At 38.3% G+C, this 24,247-nt stretch overlaps 1 protein-coding gene across 1 annotated transcript; it reads left to right on the top strand.

Moving 5' to 3' along the window:
* The first annotated feature begins 20 nt into the window (after positions 1-20).
* On the top strand, positions 21-23,047 carry LOC146464611 (dynactin subunit 1-like). The gene is made up of 36 exons (XM_085129624.1): positions 21-329; positions 1,165-1,343; positions 2,499-2,720; positions 3,410-3,532; positions 5,009-5,080; positions 5,606-5,713; positions 5,808-5,904; positions 6,887-6,965; positions 7,896-8,019; positions 8,136-8,171; positions 9,162-9,266; positions 9,373-9,474; positions 9,720-9,809; positions 10,565-10,687; positions 11,540-11,639; positions 12,206-12,291; positions 12,990-13,117; positions 13,450-13,564; positions 14,190-14,243; positions 14,613-14,744; positions 15,238-15,321; positions 15,936-15,989; positions 16,113-16,215; positions 16,863-16,962; positions 17,298-17,391; positions 18,269-18,397; positions 18,831-18,902; positions 19,245-19,315; positions 19,408-19,571; positions 20,004-20,113; positions 20,763-20,834; positions 21,247-21,408; positions 21,503-21,560; positions 21,833-21,924; positions 22,083-22,178; positions 22,636-23,047. The coding sequence occupies exons 1-36, from the start codon at positions 176-178 to the stop codon at positions 22,771-22,773; spliced, it is 3,828 nt and encodes a 1,275-aa protein (XP_084985750.1). The 5' UTR covers positions 21-175; the 3' UTR covers positions 22,774-23,047.
* The last annotated feature ends 1,200 nt before the right edge of the window (positions 23,048-24,247 follow it).

Here is a 24,247-nt window from a genome sequence, read left to right as displayed (position 1 = left end):
GACTCTGAGCATGCGTAGTTGTGCGAGCCGCCATTTTTATTAGGGAAGGTTAAGCCAAAATGTAGTTGTTTCTTCCCTAAACAGGTCCCTCTTGGTTATCGAAACGCTACTATAGTTTAAAATATTGAATTCTATAGGGCTTAAGATCTAAATAGCGGGGCTTAACGAAAGCAAAATGTCGGGACCTAACGCCAAAATTGGCATGAGAGTTGAGGTTGTTGGTAAAGGTTTGGTAGGCACGGTAGCCTATGTTGGCGCTACTATGTTTGCGTCTGGGAAGTGGATTGGCGTGATTTTGGACGAAGCCAAGGGAAAAAATGATGGAACAGGTAGGTGTTATGGCTTGCCTTATGTTATTTACCGATGTGGTGAAAGGATAAAATTCAGTCTAGCAGCAAAAAATCTGATCTTTAACTAATTAACTTGTACATCCAAGGCTCTTCAAAGTTTAATTTACGCGTAGATTTTTCACTACCTCAATTATCAAAAAAGTCTCATTCTGTTTTGTTGATTGATCCTTTGCAATTAATAATTACAGTCGTTTTGTTATAGCGCCATGATAAAAAATCATTTGAATCATTGAACACTCGATCATTTTCGTTTTAACCTAACCCCATTCTTTTGAAATGGTATAATCCCCGATTGAAATAATTATAATTTTTTTCAAACTCTATATTATTTTATTAAGCTTTCTATTGCTGTATATAAGTACAAAGTTTGTCATGGTTGTTTTAAATTTGGTGCATATGCACGTTTTTTTTTTCTTTTCCAAGGTCATCCACTGTAAGATTCTTCAGAAATAAAAACCTTGAAAATTACTTTGATTACTAGCATTTGATTTTTGTACAACCTATTCTCCAAGCTGCTTGTTAATTTTGCATTGTCAAGACTAACATTTAAACTACTATTTGTGTGAAGTGAAGTATGAAAAAAATTTACTGAACAATAAGGGGCTGTATATACATGTAATATGAGCATAAATCTTGCTGGTGTCCTATCATGAAATGCTGGACGGTTTTACATGTAATGATCACAAAAATTTCAAGAAATTGAGTTATTAGCATTTTGTGCATCCCACTGGTTTAGGATACTCTGTAGTGGTTAACAAGGTGGGGCACAAGTTCTGTCCAACTGATTGAAATGCTGTATTATTTGTCTTTTTAGTCCAAGGCAAAGAATATTTCAAGTGTGCTGAAAACCACGGAATATTTGTGCGACAGTCTCAGATAGCAGTGCTTGAAGATGTGACCTCATCACCCACCCCACCTCGTGGTTCAGCTGGACGTTCAAGTCTCGGAGGACTCTCATCCATTCCTATGCCGTCATCAATGAAGAAAGAGAGAGTAAGTATTGCTTTCTTTTCTTTCTTTCTCCATTAAACTTGTTGTTAACAGGTAAGCCCGAGGAGTAGAGCTTTTATATATGTACAATGAATGTTGTGCCACTAGTGCTAATGACTCAACTGATGGATCAGAGAATTACAGTACTCTGCAATGTATTTTACAATGCTAAAGGGAACCTGTGACGTTCCTATTAAGTGTTAGCCCTAGTAAAGAAATGGGGAATCACGCAAGGCAAAGAAAAAATTTTTGACCTTGGCAGGAATCAAACTCACAACCTCCAGATTTGATCAACCGTTGCTCTACCAACTGAGCTAAGAGGCCATACGGGAGGAAGTCATGGGTGATTATACTCTGGTAATTGTGGCAATTTGAATGTGAAGGTTGCAATGAATGTTTTGCTGCTAGCTCTAAGGACATACATGAGGTCCGCCAGAATTCTGATACAATAGGGTATCCAGACAGGATTTGCGCAGATCTTGAGTCCAGAGCTCAACTTAGCTTGGATCCATAATTATATCAGAAATTGTTTGTTACATGGTTAGTAATAATCATGCCAAGTTTCATGCTTTTATCACAAACCAGACTGTAGTAAGACTAGACCATAGCAGCCATCCAAGGGGGTGGGGGTAGGATGGTGTTCAGGGAAGCTTCTGTCAAAATGCCAAAAATGACATATACATGTAGGATACAAAACACAAAAACAATAAGTGTGGTGCTCTTTAGAAGTTTGTAGAAGTGCCTAGTATAACAAGAGTTGTAGGGAGCAAGGGCTGGGTTGACCACTTTGCCGCTTATATTAGGGTTGGGAGTGGGGATCCAGTTTAATGTAAGCAGCAAATTTTGTCAAATAATATTGTATAATATAAGAAAATGACATTTTGAGATGGCTTAAATGAGTCAAAATTCTCACAATTACTGACTAGTTGGATTTGAATATTTTCCTAGCTGATAATATGGTGGCTTGACTGATTTATCAGGAAATAACCAAATACTTAACACTGTCAATATTATTGACTTTCACAGGCAATATTATTTCTATACGTGTAACTCTCGTCCAGACTATCACACCTAAAAATTGACAGTAAATGATGCTTCTTAGTTTAGTCCTTGTTTATCGCAGTGCATCTCATCCATTATTTTATTCTATATTCACAGTCTTTTGGATCAAGAGGCTCTTTGGAGGGTGCTGGCAGCAAGCCGTCCCCTCCTTCTTCTAAAGCGCCAACACCAAAAACCAGCGTATCATCAGCTCCTGAGCCATCAGCTGACAGTCCTCCCAGCAAATCCCCTGCCGCCGCCTCTCCAGTCATGTTAAGACAGAGAAAGACATCAGGACCAACAATATCTGCTGATGAGTACATGGCACTCCAGAAAAAGGTACAAAATAGTTGTAACATTTTAGGGGGAAGTGTGGTGCATGGCTTATGCAGTTTAGTAGCTCGTAATAGTTGGGCACTTTTTTCTTGTCTGCCTGTACAGACATGTGTCAAGTCTGTCAGAAGTGATCATTCGCCTCTGTTGTGTTAGAAGGCCCTTCCTCTCAAATAAGATTGTTTTGTTTTGTTGCTGATGGTTTTGTAGCAGACAGAACTGTCACTGGAGTCAACTAAATTAATTTGATGGAGTGAATCAAGGGATGCATGATTATGAATATAATTTACATGGTATGTGAAACATACTGTAATGTTATGTTTTAAGCCTGGTGAATAGATGAGAGATGTACATTGTACTTTTTCAGTCAGTGACTCAGACCTAACTCCCACAAGTCTCCTGTAACTCAGTGGTAGAGATCTGAACTAGTAATAATCGGAGGTTCTCAGGTTCAACTCCTGTTGGGAGAACTTTGGATTTTGTTTTTCCAATTATGCCTGTGTCACTGCTCGAAAAATACATCTATCATAATTTACGTGCCTCGCTTAAAGCCAACATCTTGCTTACTTGAGCCAAAGAGTGTCCCCCTCCCTACCTTCACTTTATCAGAATTATTTAACTCCAGTTAACAAAAAATCTTAATTAAAATTTCTGTACTTTCTAAATGGCCTTGCCATTTGTTTTCATAATTTTAGGTTCTTGAAAAGGAGAAAGCTGTCATTGATCTCGAGGAGAAACTAGAGACATTGAAGAGCAAACGACAAGAGGATAAGGCCAAGATGAAAGAACTGGAGAAATCACGAATGCAGCTAGAGCAGGTTGGTTTGACTTACATGTACAGTTGTGTAGTCCTTGCCATACTAGAAGTACCTGTACCCATGTACCTGTGAAAACATCCTTGAACAGTAAGTTTCAGGAAAAAAAAGCCTGTGCATTTCTAAGCGCTATTATGCTACAGTTAAAAGGACATTGCATTTGTGAAACACAACCCACCAGTGCTACATGTATGTTTCAGTTAGTTGTGTGGTAAAAATTTAAAACTCATGGGGAGGGGGGAGGGATTCATCAGCCGTCTCATAATGTACTTTGGCAGCTTGCACTATAGACAGTGGTTGGTCCTTTGGTTTACAACAATTTCCTCCAAGACCCCTTTTAACATAGCTCCTTCTGCTTTGTTTCTTCCTGGTTGTTTCATTATCCTTGAAAGCCCCTTTTGAGGAGAGAAAATTAAGTATATATTTTTTATGTAGCTCACTGCTACTGAACATGAATATTTTAGAGGGTTTGCTTTATACATTATAGAGCTTTTATGATATATTATTTTGTCAATCATCATTTTAAAACTTAGTAACTGTTTTATGTTAAGCTGATCAAGCTAAAGGTGGGGGAAGTATTAACTAATTTTTTTTCTTGAATCATCTATTACCTTAAACGGAATGTATGATTTTAATGTATTTAAATTATTATCAGTGTTGTAGTTCAAATTGAATAATTTTTAGGTCAAAAATGATCTCACACAGTTCAATTCTTATTTGCTTTGTTGTATTAGGCTAAGCATAACTTTCACTCTTGATCCAAGAGACAAAGAAAAATAAGATTAAACTAGTTGTGAAATCATTTTGACATAACCTTAGTTTACATCCACGGCAAGGTAGTTGAATTTACTATGGTAAAATAATAATAAATATTGTTCATTAACATTGTCTCCGTATGCATGCATCAAAATGTATCATCAACTTAAGTGTTGCCTAGGAACCACCAACATTTATTCAGTTATGCAGACTGCTGAAATAATATTATTGCTTTCAATGTTTATAGATCAGGCCAGTCACATATAATTTAACATAACTTTTACCTGTGCTTTTTCAAAACATCCATCTTTAAGTCCAAGCACGAGTTTTTTTGAAGACAGAGATCAGTGCTATGTATAGGTTGGCTTAACTGTTTTAGCTCATAGTGTCCATGGTTTAGAAAATGGTAATGTTTATCTTCATGGAATTAAATGTCACCATCAGCTGTTCTTTTGTCAACAAACCATACTGCAAGTCAGTTAGTATTTACATAATTCTGGTTTAGTCTGCGAAAGTCTTTTTTTGTCCTATATTTTGTCTTAAATTAACACTTCTCAGCTTAAAATAATTTTTCTCGGCGCTTCAATTTTCAAATGCTGGTGTGAAGTCATGATTGTGGTCATCAGCTCTCACATATCACTGTAATAATTGACCTTTTCAACTGTAAGATGCTTATATTTTGTATGACTGTGAAATATTGCATCTATAAATTTTCTGCCATAGATGCAAGAATATAAAACAAGATGGCAAGAGGCGCAGAGAGATTTACAAACTCAGTTGAATACCACAAAAAAGGTAAGACTGAACTGAACTGATTGTAATGATCATAATTTTTGTGGTACAATGTATTTCTCGACTTAATTTTCAGGATGTGTATCCTTAAAGTGAATACACTTACATTTGCCAATTCATTTTTGTCGTTGAGATTAGAATATTTAGGTTTAAATGGGTGCAATGTGCAATTCAAGGCATTTTGAATTTATGAGAAAAATACAGTATCTTTGTAGTTGTGAAACAATTTTGCTTACAAGAAGCTGTTATGAAAGGGACAAAAAAATTTTAAATGTGATTTGAACTCCAAACTTACCACTACCTGAGCAAAAGTAATAAACAGGGCCTCTCTTCCATGGAGCTGCACAATACATTTTTGAGGCATCTTTTTCAGTGGATTGAATGAACCTTTTAATGAGTTAAATTTGAACTTGTTAAATTATCAGGTAAATCAAGTAACATAAACTGCAAAAAAAGGAAAAATTGTAGGTAAAATAGTTCATTCTAAAGAGTTATGTGTCTTAATTTATTTTTGTATAATTTTAACAGGAACTAAAAGAGTTGACTGAAAATCGTCAAGAACATAGTGAGGAATTAACAGAACTACAAGAGGCAGTTGAAATGGCAACCCTGGACAAGGAAATGGCTGAAGAAAGGGTACTTTTTTGCAAAATACTTTGTAAATTTATATTGAGGGTATTAATCACAAAATTATCTTGATTTAACTTGATATAAATTTCTATATTTTTAGTTGGAATCCCTTCAACTAGAAAATGAACAATTGAAGGACAAACTTGAAGAAGTTACTCTGGACTTAGAAATTCTTAAGAATGAAGTCAGTGAAGGAGGTAAAACCGATCAATTCTGACAAAGTATGTGTAAGAATTCCATCAGTAGAATTAGCTCTCTTGTTCAGATGATGAAGGGGTGTCTATGACATTTAGAAATCACAGATCGCAGCACATTTGTAACAGCAATGTTACACTTTGCAGTATTTCTTGCAAATTCTCTGACAATATCTCAGTCTGCTTTGTTGAAATTGCATCAAAAGGAGATGTTGCCATTGACAATGTGTTATACCAAGTCCACTTTAACAGTCTGAGGTGGACTGACCTTTTCACAGAGGTCAAACAAAAGAAACTGAGGCAAGCCACAGAAGGGCTGTTATACTGTCCGAATTATGCTGATAAGCAATTTTGACCATTGCAAGAGATGTTGTACTGTGCTAAGTTATGTGCAGCTACTGTCACGGTGCCATCTGACATCAACAAATCGACAGCAGTTTTCTACGGTCTTTTCTCTTATAGACCGTAAAATGACATCATAAAATGTTCAAAACTCAAGTGGAACCATGAGCCATAGGTGAGTCATTTCACTACCAAGTTTCGAACATTTTATGGTGTCATTTTATCATCTATAAGAGTGTAGAGTGACATAGAAAACTGCCCTTGATTTGTTTTTTACAATAATGTGGAAAAAGTATGAATGGAATTTGCTTTATTTTCCATTGAGATGAGAAAGCGAGTGTGTTACATCCGATGTCATTTTTGTTATCCGTTCTCTGACTTAAAGGCAATAGCTATGAGCCAATAAGTACAGGGGAATCTTGACAGTTATTTTAAGAACCCCATTTCTAGACGAGTTGTACGATGCATTTCATGTTGTTGCAACCCCTTAGTGCAAATTGGTTGTTACTTACTTTTACCATTTTGTCATGTTGTATAGTGTTTAGATTTGTTTAACCCATTTTTCTTTTTACCCTGTAATGCGTTTTTGATCATTTTCTGTTAAAATGCTAAGTTATTATTATAATTATTATTACCTGTATAGGCATTGAAGGTGCCGCAGCAAATGCTCAGGTGAAACAGTTAGAGCAGCAAAACGGCAGATTAAAGGAAGCAATCCTGAGGTTAGAAACAAGCTACGTCTAGCAAAGTAATCCTTTTTTTCCCTTGTTGAAAAACACAAAAGTCTTGAATGCAATAAACCCTGCAGTTGCTAACATGATAAACACTGTAAGTAATAAACTTGAATGTGTAATATTATTGCAAAAGCATGGCAAGAATAAAGAACAGCTCCTATTGGCTGACTGTTCACCAATAGTCTTCGTACGGTTTACTGACAGTTGGTCAACAGATGGCTGACACTGTAAAATCGTCACATAAGGCAGTAGGTTCTCAAAAGGTTTAGTCGATAAAACTCAGGCAAAAACTGTGCAAAGCAGTATTGTACATTGGACAGAAACCTTTCTCTTAAAATAATACTCTGCAGTACTTGAGCATTGGATGTAAAATTGACTTACGAGCTCTCGTATCACTGCCATGGCAATTACTGGACTGGACGGTATGGCTGTTTCGTCCTTACATAGGCCCAAGTTTGACATCTGAATCAATGATCATGTATATGTGCTGGCCCATTTTCAACAAATTGTTGAATGTTTAACATTTTGGTGTAGAAATGTAGTAAGGTGGTGTAGTATGATGTCAAAATATCCTGGCAACAGCAACATCATTATCCATGTACAGTGGGATACCAATTTTCGGAACCTCCTAGAGAAACTGTTTTGGGTTTGAAAAATTGGAGGTTCCAAACATTGGGGGTAAAAATCTGACTGAAGCAAATCCAAGGGAAATGACTTTCATTTCGAAGAATCAGGAGTTTAAAAAAAAATGGTTTGAATAATCAAGATTCCACTGTGCATTTATCTTGAAATAAAGTCCTTGTACATTTAGTTATCACTTTTGTTGTCTTCTTTATGACCACTTTACCCATTGGAGCGGGCTGTGTAATCAGGATAAAATTGCTGCAGATTAAAGTGCTTGCTTTACTATGATTTCAGGCTGAAGGAGGTGCAAGCAAGTGACAAATCAGAGATGCAGTCATTACAGAAACAAGTCAAAGACCTGCAAACTGGAAATACATCACTACAGAATGAAAGGGACAAGCTATCTGAGGACCTTCAGGTTACTTATACCATTGATTGAAACCTTCATGGTTGTTTTTTATTACATCCCACAAATGTTAACTAAACTAAATGTTTCAATAAGTTTCAATTTTTGTTGTTGTTAATTTCTTCCAGGTAGCTGAAGCATCTTTGGCTGAACTCAAAGAACAGGTGTGCATTATGGTTTTCAATGAACTGCTCAGTTTTATATTTCTATGAGCTCATTTCCTAAGCCTTTTTTCCTCTTGCATCCTTCCTCTCTTCCTTTCTCCCTTCATCCCTCCATTCCTTTGTCCCTCTCTCTGTCCCTCCCTCTGTTCCCTCCACCCTCCCTCCCATCCACCATCCTTACCTCCACTCCCTCTTTTTCTTCCTCCCTCCCTCCCTTTATTCTTTCCTCCCTACCGTCCACCCTCTCTCCCTTCCCTTGCTCCCCAACTCCCACCCACCCACCCTCCACTCCCATTTTTTCTTTCTTCCTCCCTTTGCCCTTCCCTCCCTTCCCCCTTCCTTCCCTCCTTTTCCTCCTCCCTCCCTTCCCCTTCTTCCTTACTTCCTCTTTCTCCCTCCCTTTCATCCTGAACTCCTCAAAGTTTTGTTCATGATCCTTCCTTTGATTCTGAAAGTTATGACCTGATACTTCAAGGGATCTTAGACCTATATGTATAGTTCTTCACAGTTATATTATATTTTATTTTATTCACCACGACATACATTCATAGAAAGTTACAGGGAATATTATTAATAGACTAAGATCTTACATAAGTTTACAGTGAATAATAATAGTAAAAGAAGAAGTAAGAAGTGGCGAGGACACCCCAAGAAACCCCCGGGCTTATACTGAGAGGTCTCCTCGGAGATATGTTAGGACTGTAAGACTAGTAAAGACATTGTATTTAGATTTTTTAACATACGGTGGTAAGACTATAAAGACATAACGGAGTCGGACGTTTCATACAATTAACTGAGGAAATCAAGAAGCTTTCTTTTGAAGGTGGATAGACTAGGGGAAGACGTAATTGATAATGGCAAAGCATTCCATATTTTTGGCCCTCTATAAAAGAGTATAGTAAATTGCTTGATATAAGTTCAGCAGGTGTGAGCTCGATATGATATGAAGTAATACGGCTAACTATTTGTCTACTATTTCATGTTACATAGGTGGACACAGCACTAGGAGCTGAGGAAATGGTGGAAACTCTCACTGATAACAATTTAGCTTTGGAAGACGAAATTAGGACTCTAAAGGAGAGTGTTGCAGACTTGGTAATATTTGTTCAAAACATTATGACTTGTAGCTTGGCATATAGTTAAAACCAGTTTTCATTTGACTGTGTTTTCTGATTTACACTATTTCTCCTGGTTATCACAGGAAGCTCTTAGAGATCTTAATGAGGAGCTAGAGGAGAATCATGTTCAAGCCGAACGTGACTTGAGAGAGGAGTTGGAAATGAACAACAACAAACTCCGAGAGGTACAAATAAAGACATTGTATGACATTGTAATAATATTTTTCTTAACTTTAATTTGTAATAATAAAATTGTTATTCCTGTTGTACTTTGAATTCATCCAATTTTTTATGCATTTCAAAAAACCAATTAAAGTGCTTGAAAATTTACTGTGAAGAACTTGCAGTTTTGTGATGAGCTGGTACAGATGCATAACGATGGAAGTCTACTAGGTTACTGAATGATTCATTGTTGTTATTTCATACTTAGATGGAACGTAACCTGGAGGCAGCTCAACAAAACATCGGAGATCATGAGCAAACAATTGTTAAGTTCAGAGATTTAGTGGCAAAACTACAGGTGAGACTCGAAGGTTTACAATTAATAATTTTGATTAATAGTTGTTTCTGTAAAGTAGAAGGGTTATAATGATCCTTATGACAATGATGATACTGATGATTGCAAGTACAAATTTTGAATCCCCCCCCCCCCCCTCCACCTTAGTTGTTTCCTGTACATGTTGGGCCAGTTGTTAAGTGTTATGTTTTACTTCCAAGTTAGTATGGAACAAACTTTCTCAAACTCATTAACAATTCATCAAGAGAAAACAAAGAAAATCACTGCTGTGACCATGGTTTGGATATGTGTTCCTAATTACCATAATATTTTGCCAACTTAAGCCTTGAATTTCTCCAAGAATTATAGAGCTTTGAGAAGCTATATCAAACACTCGAAAGTGTGTTTCATCAGATATCCAAACACCTCAAAGTCGTTTAAACCTACTTCTCAGTGTTTGGATATTTGATGAAACACTCCTTCTCGTGTTTGATATATTGTTTGATATATTGCATAGAATGAGACTTTTCAACATTATCTATGCCTGGAAGGAAAAGAAACACTTCTGTACTTGACACAAAAAACTCGGCTGCGCTTTGTTTTTCCAACCTACTTCTCAGCGTTTGGAAATCGGAGGAAACACCTTTTCTCGTGTTTGATCTATTACATAAAAATGTATTTGAGATGGGTGGTGCAACAATATGAATTAGATGATAAGTTGTGTTTGAATTTATGTAATTATGTAGAACACAAGTTTTCACTGTTCTACTTTTAAACAGGAAAACAACAGAGCCATGCAGGTACAGAAAGAGGACTCAGAGAAGCAAAAGATCATAGACATCCCTTCACCTGAACTGCTAGACTTCAAGATCAAGGCCGCTGAGTTGAAGACTTTTACAAAGGTGAGAAACTACATACTTGAAGCTGGATTTCATGAATACTGTAGACTCAACAATACAATGTGGTTTTTATTTGCCTGATTGCAATGAAGGAATTCAATCATCAAGTCAAAAGCTACATGTAGAACCCCCGCCTTGTAAGCAATAAAGTAATAAAACAGTGCCAATGAAGAAGCTTTTATTTTAATGTACAGATTGTACAGTACAAATTGCAGTACAAATTGCAGTGCAGTACAAATTGTACCTTTTAAATGCCCAATGAATATTGAGTATTTAAAAGGTATTGCCCACACTATTATCATTCCTATTGTTTTTTATGTAAAAATTGTAGTATGTTTCTATTATTGCACTTTTATTATTCTTTAATTTTTTTGCTGTTTAGTTGCACGTTATACGCCAGTTAGTTGCACTTGGCAGTGAGCAACTCGAAAGCCTAAGCTCCTTTGGTCACTGCGCACATTTTACTTTTCACATTTATGTAATTTAATGCTATCTTTATATTACTTTTCTTATATATTGTAATTTCCTTTTGTTGTAAGCCATTGAAATAGTGCACAATAATAAAAAGCTTAAAACCTTGAATGACCTCACTTTAGGACTTCATCCACAGAATCAAAAGATAGAACTAATTTACATGTTTCAACGTAACATAACATAACATAATGTAATGCAATGTAGTGTAGCATAGCATAGCATAGCATAGCATAGCATAGCATAGCATAGCATAGCATAGCATAGCATAGCATAACATAACATAACGTAACATGCTTTGTTCAAGATGCAAATGACTTTATTGTTTGACTAAAATGTAATAAACAAATTAATGTCTTAAGCCTCTTTTCTTGTGTTATACAGACATTGGAGAATGACTTAAGAAAGTATGAATTACAGCAGGCAAATGAACAGATAAACATGCTTCACTCCTTCATGCCTGAGTCCTTTTTAAGGAGAGGAGGTGAGATTTATAAAGTACCCCCTTATCTGTTGCACGTGTATCTTCAGGGTTGGGAATATGTAGCACATGCCCACTCACTAATGCAAATATGAAAAGGATTTCATGAAGAAATTAATTGTCTTCATTCAAATTAAGTTCTTTAAAAACTGTGAAATACTGCAACACTCTTAGTTACCAAGCAACCATAACTGTGTCAGCCTATCCATCTCACCTTAATACTTAATACGAAAATCTCATCCTTAATACTTTACAGTTGCCCTCAAATTTCTGTTACCATTTAATACAACAAGTATCAATCGAAGACCCACTTAATTCCCAATATCAAAATGCAGATTCTCGCCACTGTCCTCCAGATTTTTCTTATAATACTAGTTAGGAGAATTTGTTTGAATTTCAAGGCTTGTGATTTTTGATCTTTAGTGATCATTTCTTTAATTCTTCTGACCTGTGTATTTGACAAAGTCCTGTTTTTGTAAGGAGAAATTGCCTATAGATGCTGTTTACTATTGGGTTTCAAAGTGTTAACTGTGGTGCTGTTTTGTTCCTAATGTATTATTCTACTGTAGGTGATAATGAAAGTGTCCTCTTGCTGTTGCTTATTCCACGCCTGAGTTATAAGACTGAATTACTGCAATCTCAGCTGAGACAAAAGGTGAGCAACAGGCTGTCTGATTTACCACCAGCATGATAAAATTGCACCTGTGTTAAGAATGTTGTAGCCCACAGTTAAATGGAGACTGAGACCGTGCTCTATTCATAAACACAGTACTTTCGTCCATGAACAACACTGAAGCTTTTTAAGGCGATGTGAGGGTTTGTAATCTTGGGGAACTTCTTGGAATTCTGGTTGGTGATGTGCCACTTAGACCACAGAAAATCCTAATCTTGTGAAGACCAAAATTGGATTTTTCTTTTAACCATATGAAGTTCCTTAAGTACTGTTATAAGTTTTCCAGTTTCCAAGACAGAGTGCAAAATAGGCCGTCTTCAATATGATTGAAGGGATTCCTGCAAAAGTTTTTTTTTTCCCGCAGGATCTCGTTAATTCTTTACATGCACACTTGTTTTGACATGAAGAATGTTTTTGTGATTTTTTTGCTGGTTTTTTTTTTTCTCGAAAATGAAACAAAAAAAATCACAGAACGACATCCTTCATTTCAAAGTAAGTCTGTATGTAAAGAATTAGCGAGATCTTGTGAAAAAAATTTCACCAAAAAAGCAACATACACCCCTTTTGTGGGAAGCCCTTCAATATTATATTCCCTTACGGTGACATGTACCTACCTATGAGCATGATTTCCCGGACCTCTGTTAAGTTATACTGACAAAGATGTGATTTTGTTTCTAAAGTATGAAATAGCAGAATGCCTTGAAGACCCTTCAAAGATCCACAGTGAAGCAGGAGAAGGACTCAGCTTTGCAACAGGTCTCATCTACCAACTTGCCACACTCCAGGCAGTAGTCAGGAACATTGAAAGGTACATGCACAGTGCATGTTTCAGTATTGTTAGTGCTTTTAGTAAGACCCACCAGCTGCAATTCCCAAACTTAAACAAAATGCTAGAGGGAGAGGTGGTAATAAAACCCTGAGTTCATAAAGAAGACACGCTACAGAAACTGGGTCAAGTCCTTGCTGCTGTGGGTTGATCCTGAATACTAGTGTGCAAGTAAGTAATTTATTTAATGTCAATAACACGGGAAGTGCTCTGCACAGTCTCCCGAGCCAGAGGCCCCTGTTAAGAGTGCTTGACAATACTAATATGCCAAGAATATCTGTGAATATGTGTGGCTTCTGTTTGGTTCTTTACAGGGCTCTTGACAAATGTGATGCTGGTTTGTTCAACAAATTAGTGGGTATATACCCAGAGTTAGCTGCCCATGAGAGATCTGTGGATACACTAATTGACTTGTTCAAGAAAGACCAGGTATAAAACTATTCTTAGAGGGTTAAAATTTTCTAAAATATCAGGCGCTAATTGTTCAAAGAGCAGATAACTTTATCCAGCAGATGAGATGTATTGGTTGGAGTACAATGATTATTTATCCACTGGATACCAATAATTTATTTATCCATGAATAGAGTTATCTGCTCATTGAGCAACTGGGTCCAGGTGTAGAATAATTGAAAAATTAACATTAAAGTATGTAGGTTTTGAGAATTATTCTCATTTGAATTGTCACGATGTCTATTAGGATTTCATCCGAAGACTTTACATGTTAGAAAAAGATCTACCTCACATGAGATCTAACCAACAGCAAACAGTCAACCATGTACTCTGAACATGGTACCTGCCTTTGAAGAGATTGAAAGTTAGTCTAAACAAGGAAAATTGCTGAAAGATGGCTGTCTATTTACCCATAAGAACTCTTCTACTTAAAAAAATAATGAAAACCCTTAGTAAACTTATACTTTGCTGAATCTGTGGTTTGAATCTGGGACAAACTGGTGTCAGGCAAGTGCTTCGCAAAACAGATGAAAGAGTTCTAAGCATGCATCTCTTCATAACCACAATAAATGACTCTGCGTTTCTTGTACGTTCCTTGTGATAGCTTGATGACACAGTTGCCAAGGAACCTTTGGACAAAGCAATTCACTACTACACGGTAAGTCAATGTCCATCCAGTAGTCAATTCATTAAAACAATTACACTTGTAGAGCTCTAGCAATCCGAGACCTTGTTATTACAAGTGCATGCAGAAAACAGGTTCAATAAGCATTGCTACAAGTGAAGTCTTTCACAATGACAACTGAACTTGTTTTGGAATTCTTCATTGAGTTCTTGTGTTTGTGTGTGTGCGTGTGTTTACATGTAAAACAAACGGCTCAGCTTGTAAAGTGCAAGTGTAAAAGTTTATTAAATTGGCCCCAGGATCACCATACAACAGCAAATAACTGTTGCACGAAGTTCCAACCTGTATGAGGCTACAAACAAAAGAAAAGGACAAAACATTTTGTCTCTTTTTTTCCCCAAGACTATGGTCCGGTTCCACTTGACTGGCAAGCCTGTGTCATGCTCGGAGTTCCTGGCTGATGAACTGAGGATACTTGCTGCTGGAACAGAGGGTTCAACTATAGAAATTGAAAGACTCAAACAGTTTACTAAGGTATGTCACAGGGCTTTTATTTTGTAACTCTTCACCATTGCAATCCAGTGGATTGTTGAGCTTTGCAATGATTCCACACTTAATTGCAAAATGACCGTAGTTCAAAGTCTTACAAGATCAAAAATATGGCCCTTTTGCTTTCAATTTGCAGTAACTGACTATCCTGTAACTTAAATTATTTGTAATTGTTTTATTGCACTTTGCAGTTGTAATACTTTTCGTCCAAAAAATGCCTCTGTAGAAATTAGATTATTAAATTCCACTTTGCAAATAACGGAAAGTACTGCTCTTTTTGCGTATGTACATCCGGTTAAATTTAAAGGTGGACTAATATTGCCACGCAAATCTTTACGTGTGCTACATAAATAGTGATATGTGGAAGTCTTGCGTAACTGGAAAAGTTTGAGTGTTTTTTTATGCTTATACAAGCAGCTCACACACACTATAGTCACTATTTCTTGAATCTTATTCTCTTCCATTGTTAATCTGTCAGAACTGTGATGAAGGGAGTGCGTTTGGTTTGCTTGTTCAAGACATGGAACTGAGAAATGTGGAAGTACAGCAGTTATGCAGGAAGGTGAGTTAAAACTCATAATAACCTGCATGTACATGTACAATAAGAAGTGTTTGGTTGGTTTTGCGTATGCTGCCATCAGCAGTTAGTAGTTTGTGCCTCTGAGCAAGAATCTGAAGCTTGGTCCCAGAAATCTCTCACTGAGCAGTTCAAAAATTTTTGACCATATAAGTGTTAGGTGAATTTGTTCCTAAGATTCTACTAATTCGAACAATGGACAGACGCAAAGCTTTTCAAGGAATTACTCTTCCACTGTTTTCATATGAAAGGTCACACTTTAGGATTTCATCCACAGACTGCAAACAATGCTTGACCCACCTTGTACAGCACCACAGGAAAGTACTGCTTAGCAGCTTTCATTTGAATGGTCACACTTAAGGATTTCATCCACAGACTCAAAAGTTAGATTCACCTTGTACAGCATAATAAACAGCACTGCAGGTCACACTTTAGGATTTCATCCATAGACTCAGAAGTTAGAATCCACCTTACAACTGTTCACAGCATAATAAACACTACCTCAGTTTAGAAACTTTCAGCAGCTTTCATTTGAATGGCCATTCTTTGGATTTGATATTATGCGTTACTAATCACTGTTAATCCGGTTTGACTCTCAGATCAAAATAAGAATGCCCGAAGATCATGGCAGTACCCTGTCGTTCTCCGATAAGGTTTGGAAAAGATTTTTTTTTTGTTTTAGAAAGCCTCTGGAGAACTTTAATTAGGTTTACTTTATCACCCTTTTTGGGTTATTCTGATATCGGTTTTTCTAACAGGCAAGTTGTTGTTTTTAGATCCAAGAGTCGCTGATTGACTGTACTAAACAACAGAACCTTCAGCTGAAGTTCTGCCAGGAATTGGCGATGGCTGTTGCACAGAAGGCATCAAGATTAGCAGGTAAGAACAGCTGGTGCATCTCTGCTCCTCTTTTGTATTTCAAGCTGAGTTCGATCAATTGTTAGTAAGAACGCTGCGGAGATGACGGGCGAACCTCAAGCCACATTGAGCTCGTGACTGAAAAATGATGGTTGCCCGGTACTTGGTATCCTTCAATAGTAGAAACGTTTGTCTGGAAGAGTTCTTTGAGCGAGGCAGTCCACCAGTTGGTGGTGAATGTTGCGAAAAGACACGTGACGATTCTCGGAAGGGGGGAGGGGTGCTCTCTAGTCTACACTATCGCGCCGTATTCCCCTCTAACAAGCCAGTTCAAGGGCGAGTAAAGGTAACGCGGTTTTCGTAACACTGTGAGCGACATGGCAAGTCTCCCGTTCGCAACACGTTTAATACATGACGAGAAATTCTACTATTTTTCTCAGTCTCTCTTTTGCTCAACATTTTCCATTGAACAATTGTGTCCGGCTAATTCTTTCAGGTATTCCGCAATTAAGCGAAAACTTGTGCAACTTGCCCTAACTAGTCCGACTAAACCTTTTCTTTCTCAGTGATTCAGCCGGAGTAAAATTGTGGTTTGGCTAGCAAAATCTCTCCCACGTCCTTTTTTAGGCGATATAACATAATTATGATCACTTTTTGGACTCTTGCAGACAATGAACACCTGCTAAGTGGTCAACTGGATGAGTTGGCGAGTGATGTTACCGTGCTGGTGTTTGAGACGGATGAAATTCCATGTAGAGATATCGTAAGGTTAGTTTACTGTTCTTCCCATGCTGCGCTATTTTGGCTCATTACTGCGCAGTGCTTAATGATGAAGGTACGACTTTCATCCCGGTGCGAGGAGAAACATCTTACGGAAATACCGTTAGCGTCTCGCAGTTTCCCTAGTTGATTCTATTTCAGTAAATTAATTTGTTATGACTCAAACTTTCCTCAATTTGAACTGGTCTTTTTCTCCCCGAAACGGTTTGTGTGTATTGTAGATGGTTACTGTGTAGCACTGTACATTCAAACTTGACGATCTGAACAGGAAAGTAGAGGAAGTGTTCGTGGCTTTCTTAGTTTTGCATTGCTTTCTTTTTCAGTCAAACGTTCCATGAAGTCATCTCGTGCCTTTACTCTTTTGTGACCAAAATGCAGGAGGGCGACTATGATGCTGAAGCGAAGGAGGACGCCAAGGTATTCATTTTTAACGTCAATACAGTAAAAACCCGCAACTAAGAACCAACATTTTTGGGAAGTAGCCTAAACAGGTCCTTATATAAATGGTAGTTAACACAATTTTAGGCTACTTAGGTTCTTAAAATAGGTTCTTAATTCTGGAGAAAAGCAAATAAAACTCAGCTGCAAAACAAGACGGTTATTGGCCTATTTTCTATTTTCTATCCCCGCCCCCACCCCTCCCCCCCAAAAAACACATTTTTACAGTAATGAGAATCTGCTTTTTTCTTCAAATAGGATTCTTGCACTGCAGCTGTAATGTACTAATATGATTTTAGAAAATAAGAACCTGTTTTCAATTTATAGGCTAAATAGGTTCTTGTTTATAGGGGGTATAAAATCCAAATTTTAGGCTAACAGGTTTTTAATTTTCAGGTTCATAGCTGCGGGTTTTTACTGTATTGTTATTTGAAAAGCGTGACCACTGGATCCTTTGAAGATATTTTGTTTTTTTGTTTCGCCTGGGTTTTTAAGCTGCGTCAGAAAAACCCGATTTTTTTCGCAAGCTGGAGTTGCTCACTGACTGTCACGTCCAACTGAACCAAGCAAAACAATTCTTGAACACATAAAAACTTTTAATCGCCCAAATGACGGAATGAAGATTTGTTAAAGTTACGCAGCTGTCAATTTAACTATTTAATACAAAGCCAGTCATTCTGGTAGCAACTGCAGTCTCAGCTCAAAATATAACTACGCAACTTCGAATTTTTGAAGTTCACTGCGATGCACAAGGAAAATTTAGAAATCGGTAAGTAAAAGCCGAAACGATACGTTAGGAACGACTAACTGCTTTTCGGATCAGTGCATGCAAACTCATTGTCGCTGCTTGTGTTAGGTGGAGCCAGCGTATCTTCAGCGTGCAAAGGCGTTCAAGTCTGAACTGTTTGATTCAGCTGGTGTGGAAGAGAAACTGTTGCAGAAGGAGAACGAATTCATGGACCTCAAGAAAAATATGAAACTGAAGGTAAGAGAATAAGAGTTTAGCCATGAGAATGCATTGTGGAGAGGTCAGGGAGCATAAACGATCATGCGAAGAACCATCAACAACGCCAAGCGTTATCAATAGAACTGTGTATATGTATCGGTCATTAACAAGTTTGGTTAACACGATAGAAATGTAATATCTCTTTCTTAGCATGATTTTATTATTAGAAGTGATCGATCTGTTAACCTCTACGGATATTTTCACGAATTCACAAAATTACCAGCTCCCAGTTGCTTTGCTTGGTCAATAGGCAGAGCGCTGTACTGACATCGCAGGGGTCATGGGTTAGAATCCAGTTCCATTCTGAATTTTTTTGTTTTAGGCTTTCTTTTCGTTAAGTTGCCTGTATAACTGCGCTGTTGTCTCATTTTTTAATTCTTTTTTTTCATTATTATGTTCCTCTTTTGCTTAGAACGAAGAGTTAAGCCAGGCGAATATAAGAATTGGATTGCTGGAGAAACGACTTGAGAATATAAACAAAGAGGTAAGATTCAGACAAAGTTGACTGGTTGAAACATTACACCTTTGCTTTCATTTGCGAGAGCCATTTAATAGGCCATTTCCGAGTTGCTTTGAACTTACAAAAGCGAGGCTAAGTGCAAAGCTTTTCTTGTGAAAATTAGTTTTGTTTGCATAGGAATGAAACTTATTTTCGTAATAAAAGCTTAGCACTTAGCCTCGCGGTTCAAAGTAGCTCAGAAATGGAGTGAGTTCTTTTAGCTTGTCATAGAGCACGGCAAATACAAAAAGTGAAAGCAAATACAGGCATTTTTGAGTTATTTTTGACAGTCGATCGAGTAAGCGTGAACTCGATTTATCCTTACAGGCTGATGCTCGAGTGGAGGCAGCAAACCGTAAAATGGAACAACACACTACAGACCTGCAGAGAAAAGAAAGGTCAGTTTTGGACTTAGAATGGCGTTATTGACTTCACCCTTTTCATCAGCAAGCTCAGAACCGTAAAATTGACAAATATCTGGCCCTTTCAGGGAATTTGAAGAAACCATGGATGCTCTGCAAGCGGATATCGATAATCTTGAGCGAGAAAAGGTGGACATGAAGAAACGTTTGGATGCGTATTCAAAGAAGTCTCTGTTGGCTGACCTCGCTCGCCATGCTTCATCTTCTTCCAGCATTGCTGCTGTTGTTGCTGGTATGTCAAAGAGTTTCTTAAAATATTAAGTTGTGATGAGTGATAAACGACAAACGTACTCCCTAGTATATTTAATACTTTGACGGTCCCTCGGATGGTGCATGCTAATCGGCGTTCCAATTCTTCAATTTCACAGTAGCAAAGATCATTACACAACGTGTGTGAGGGAAGTGGCCAAAACTACTATACTCGAACAGGACCCACCAAACCACAAAATAGATGGTTGTCTCTGCCTGCACCCCCTTTCTCAACCTCAAAAGGTGTTGTCTTTATTGCAACAAATTCAATGCTTGAACGCGATGAATAGAATTGGGAACTTTTTCTTTTCAATTTTTCTTGATGTCAACTGACAGAATTATAAAGGTAGCCAGTCCTATGCGTTGTTCTTAATCGCCGTTGTTAATGTGCTCTGTTGTTTTACTATCTCATCAGGCGCAGCTGCAGTAAAGGGTGGCGGTGCTTCTCCCCTGAGGGGTGGTGCGGGGGCAGGTCAGCAGCCTGTTCAAGTAGTCATCAAGGATTCACCCATCATACTCGCACAGGTATTCATTCACCTAGTATAGCCTACTTTGCCGTTTGGCTTCTTTGTGATACTTCTCTTTGCACGTAAACAAAACAAGATGGCTTTTCGCTTGGGTGTCATGGAAGGTAACGGAAGGGGGTGTGGGATCGGAGATTGCCGCCATCAACTGGTTGCGGATGCAGAAGGGTGACTCCATATTCGATTTATAGATTCTAGCAAATGGAGGGATTCCACTGCAGATCATCACAGTATCGCGCCCACTGAAACTCATCGGTTGAAGAAAGAGGTTTGTACCGGTACTCATGATGCCTAGCCTGTCCGGTCTACTCATGTTATGCTCGGGTGCACTTCACACGCCGGACCTGAGCAAAGAGAACCCCTTCAAAGGAAAATCTTCAGTTTTCTGATTAAAATAGATACATAGTGCAAGTCTACCCCTCCATTGCTTAATAAAGTTGCCAGTGCCGTCAGAATGGCACCAAAATGTCAGGTTGTGTTGCTAATTGAGGAAAGACATCCGCAAACGAGTGACAATTTTAGACATTTCTGACTGCGTTATTCAATAACGCGCTGCTACTGTTAGAGCAATTATGACGTGTACATTTCATAGTGTTGGTTGTGGTGTCTCTACTAACTTACATGTAAGATGCGTTCACGTCTTTTGGTAGGTGGACTCACTAAAGATTGCCTTGAAACACTTGAGGAATGAAAACATACGACTCAAAAGTCAGCAATTGAAGGTACGAGAACGCTGAAAAACTGGGTGTCGGTCGGTTGGTCAGACGGGCAGTCGGTAAGACAGAGTCAGTAGTCAGTCAGTCAGTCAGTCAGTCGGACAAACAGACAGACAGACAGGCAGACAGTCAGTCAGACAGACAGATATACAGTCCGTCAGTCAGTCAGTCAGACAGACAGACAGGCAGACAGTCAGACAGACAGTCAGTCAATTGATCATCCAGTGAGGTTGAATGACCAGTCAGTGAAGCTAGTCAGTTGATTGGTCCGTCATTAGTCATTTCGTGTCCTTGAGGAACAACCCTCTTGGCGTTCGTAAAATGGAGAGAAGTGATAACTTGTCACGTCGTTTCTTCCATCTTATTTTTGTCTTATCCTACTTCTAATGAAATATCACATGATTGTATTTCCTTATAGGAGCAGCTGGACGATTTACCAAAAATTTACGTACCACCAAGAATTCAGCCTCGTGCCGAACCTGAACAAAAAGCCGAGGAAGAGGCCAATGAAGAGAAGACTGAGAAAGAAGCGGTGCCGAGCCTTAATACTGTCACAAGAGAAACGAATCAACTGCTGGAGGTAAATCATGTTACATGGCATTGCTTCAACTTCTATTTATGTGCTGATTGGTCGGGCACATGGTAATCATCATGTCTTTGTTCACCTTTGTCAGAACCTGCAAAAGATGAGCGCCTTTCCCAAAGTGGTTGACATTTCTAACAGAAAAGCAGGTAAAAACAACGTAACCCTTTAAACCTCAGTATCAACGTGTATATTCTCCTCAGCGCTTTCCCTATATTTCTCTTAGTTCGGTTTGTGAGAATTTGTTTCAACATCACTGCATTTTGCCTGTGGTGATCATTTCTTTCGTTCTTATCACCTGGTGGTCTCCTGAGGAGAAATTGGGACTTGGTCAAATGGTTGATTAATTAAGAGTAAACAGGATAGCTTCACTGTTATATTTTTACTCCATCAGTTCTAACCTTCCTTTGATCTCAAACAGGGTCAGTCCCTGCGCTCAGTAAATTGACACCTGCCAATCACTTGGTAGAACGCACAGCTATTTTGCTGGATCTTAAAAGACAGAAAGAAGAGGTGAGTATAGTAATCGTTATATTCAAGTAAAATTCACACGATTGAACGTTTTACTGACCGAAAGAGGAGATTTTAAGGGTGCGAACAGGGTTGCGTTTGCATGTAATTTCGGCTGTTTTTCAGGCATCATTTAAAGCGATCCTTTTTTTTCTTTTTAGCTGCAAGGCAAAATCCAAAAGTTAATAGCGGCAGAGTACCCTGGGGGAACTTCACGCAGTGCTTTCTCATCCTTCCTATCGCCGAACTTTTCCAAGGTAATGTTATTGAACCCCACATTCCAGCGTTCACTTGGTCTTCGTACAGGCTCGATTACAACGGCAACGCCAGAAACGACAAACTACCCAGGAACCATATTGGTAGGAGGGGCCTTCAAGTTAAGAAAGGAAATGAAACATTCACCGTCGTGTGTTCACGTTCTCCACGAAACCTTGAATTTGGTCATTTTATGTTGTTCTTTTGCAGAGGAAGGCAAAGAAATGTACTAAAATTTAAAACGAACGTGCACGATTATTTTTGCTCATTAAACTTAATATTTTGCGGCGTAGTCGTTACTGTCGCCTTCGTCGTTGTTAGAAGTTCCCTAATTATTAGTCACTGTTCGACGAAACGAGCCCCTCTCTCCTCCCCTGACGCGAATTGCTGGTTTTGCCTTCTGGTTGGTTATTCATTCGTCCGTTCATTCATTCTTCCATTTGTTTATTTCCAATACAGGTGCTACAAGAGAAGGCACAGGCACCTCAACTTGGACGAGTTACTATTCCTGTGCCGCCTCACACTAAAACAAACAAGTACTGCATCACCTTGAAACCGCAAGAATTTAGATCACTGCATACTGTGTTTGTCAGCTAGGACGAAGAATTTACCGCTAGATATTATTTTATAATATATTGTGAGAGGATTGTCTATCCTCTCATGGTAAACTTTAGGCCAAAATGTTATTTAAAAAGTTGGGTATGTCAACAACAACTTCAACAACACGAGAACTTAACTGCTGGTCGAACTTGAAGCTTGATTGTCAGCCCCGAAGCAATTCGTGATTGCTGTAAGATAGCAGGAAAATATGAATAAATGCGTAGTAGATATATTATAAATAGAAACAGAAATAAAATTCTGGGCAACGTGAGGCAGCTATTTGTGTTATGCGAAAGATGGTTCTTGTATAGTCACTTACGAAAGAAGGTTAGCCATGCGCTTACCGCAACGCTTTTCACGTTTGGTCTAGTAGTAGAGCGGTTTTCAGTAAAATGTCGAAAGTAATTTCGCGTTTGCTTTTAGTTTTGCTTTACAACGCTCCGCGATTGGTTAACAAAACTCGCGCCACTTTCCTATCCAATGAAAAAGCAAAACCACGACCAATCGTGCCTCGCTCGCACGCGTTTTCCCGCGCTTGACGCCCGTTACACGTATTTGCTTCGAATTCCGATTGGTTCATTGCGCTATTTATGTTTGTTGTGATTGGCTAGAGTAATTCACTCCCAGTTTGGGTTTGGTTTTACGGCACTGAACTGAAAACTGCTCTAATGAGAGGGAAATGTTCACATGATACCAGTAGGAGATGAAATTGTTTTACCGCGTTTACGTTAACCAGCTTTTAGTGCATGTCGCTTCTACGGTCGCTCTCAAAGTAAATTACGCGCGAGACAAACCATTGAATGTCGACTCGTGGTAGCTCTGCACTGTTACCTGAGATGAATTTTCCAACAGTTTTTATCACAATGCTTTCCCGTGCTTGTATAGAGTGGGGAATTAAGGTATTTTGCGCGATTTATAACTAAGCACAAAAAGCAAAGCTTAGCAAGGGATATTGAAATCCAAAAAGAAAATTAGGGGTAACCACGCATTTGTCAGAGATAATTAGGCAACAGTAATTTTGAAAATCTTTAAAATACATCCGATGTATGAAATTTTTTCCCAAACTGAGGTTTAATTATCTCTGAAAAATATGTGGCTACCCCCAATATTCATTTTGGATTCCAATAGCCCTCGCTAAGTTTTTTTCCACATAGTCATAAACCGCGCAAAAACACCTTCGTATTAGTGGGCACCGTTCTTCAGAAATTAGAGGTACTCGTACCATCCCGTGATGCGCAGAACGTATGCGCAGTAGCAAAAGGGGGCATCGTCCTTAATAAATCAATCTGGGTATGCAGCTGGGATCTCCCTGTTACAAACTAAGAAGAAAAGCAATGTTCTACACGTCGACCAGAAATTAGCAACGTTCTTATCATGCGTCGCTTACCACCCCCACCCCACCCCTGCTACCTCAAACCGATCTTTACATACATACGCGCAGACTTTGTTACAGCTCCCTTTTACAGGGATA

This window comes from Pavona decussata, unplaced genomic scaffold (genome assembly GCF_977016875.1).
Source record: "Pavona decussata unplaced genomic scaffold, jaPavDecu1.1 SCAFFOLD_161, whole genome shotgun sequence".
Lineage (NCBI taxonomy): Eukaryota > Metazoa > Cnidaria > Anthozoa > Scleractinia > Agariciidae > Pavona > Pavona decussata.
Note: the sequence above shows the minus strand (reverse complement) of the source record. Positions and strands in the feature narration are given on the sequence as shown.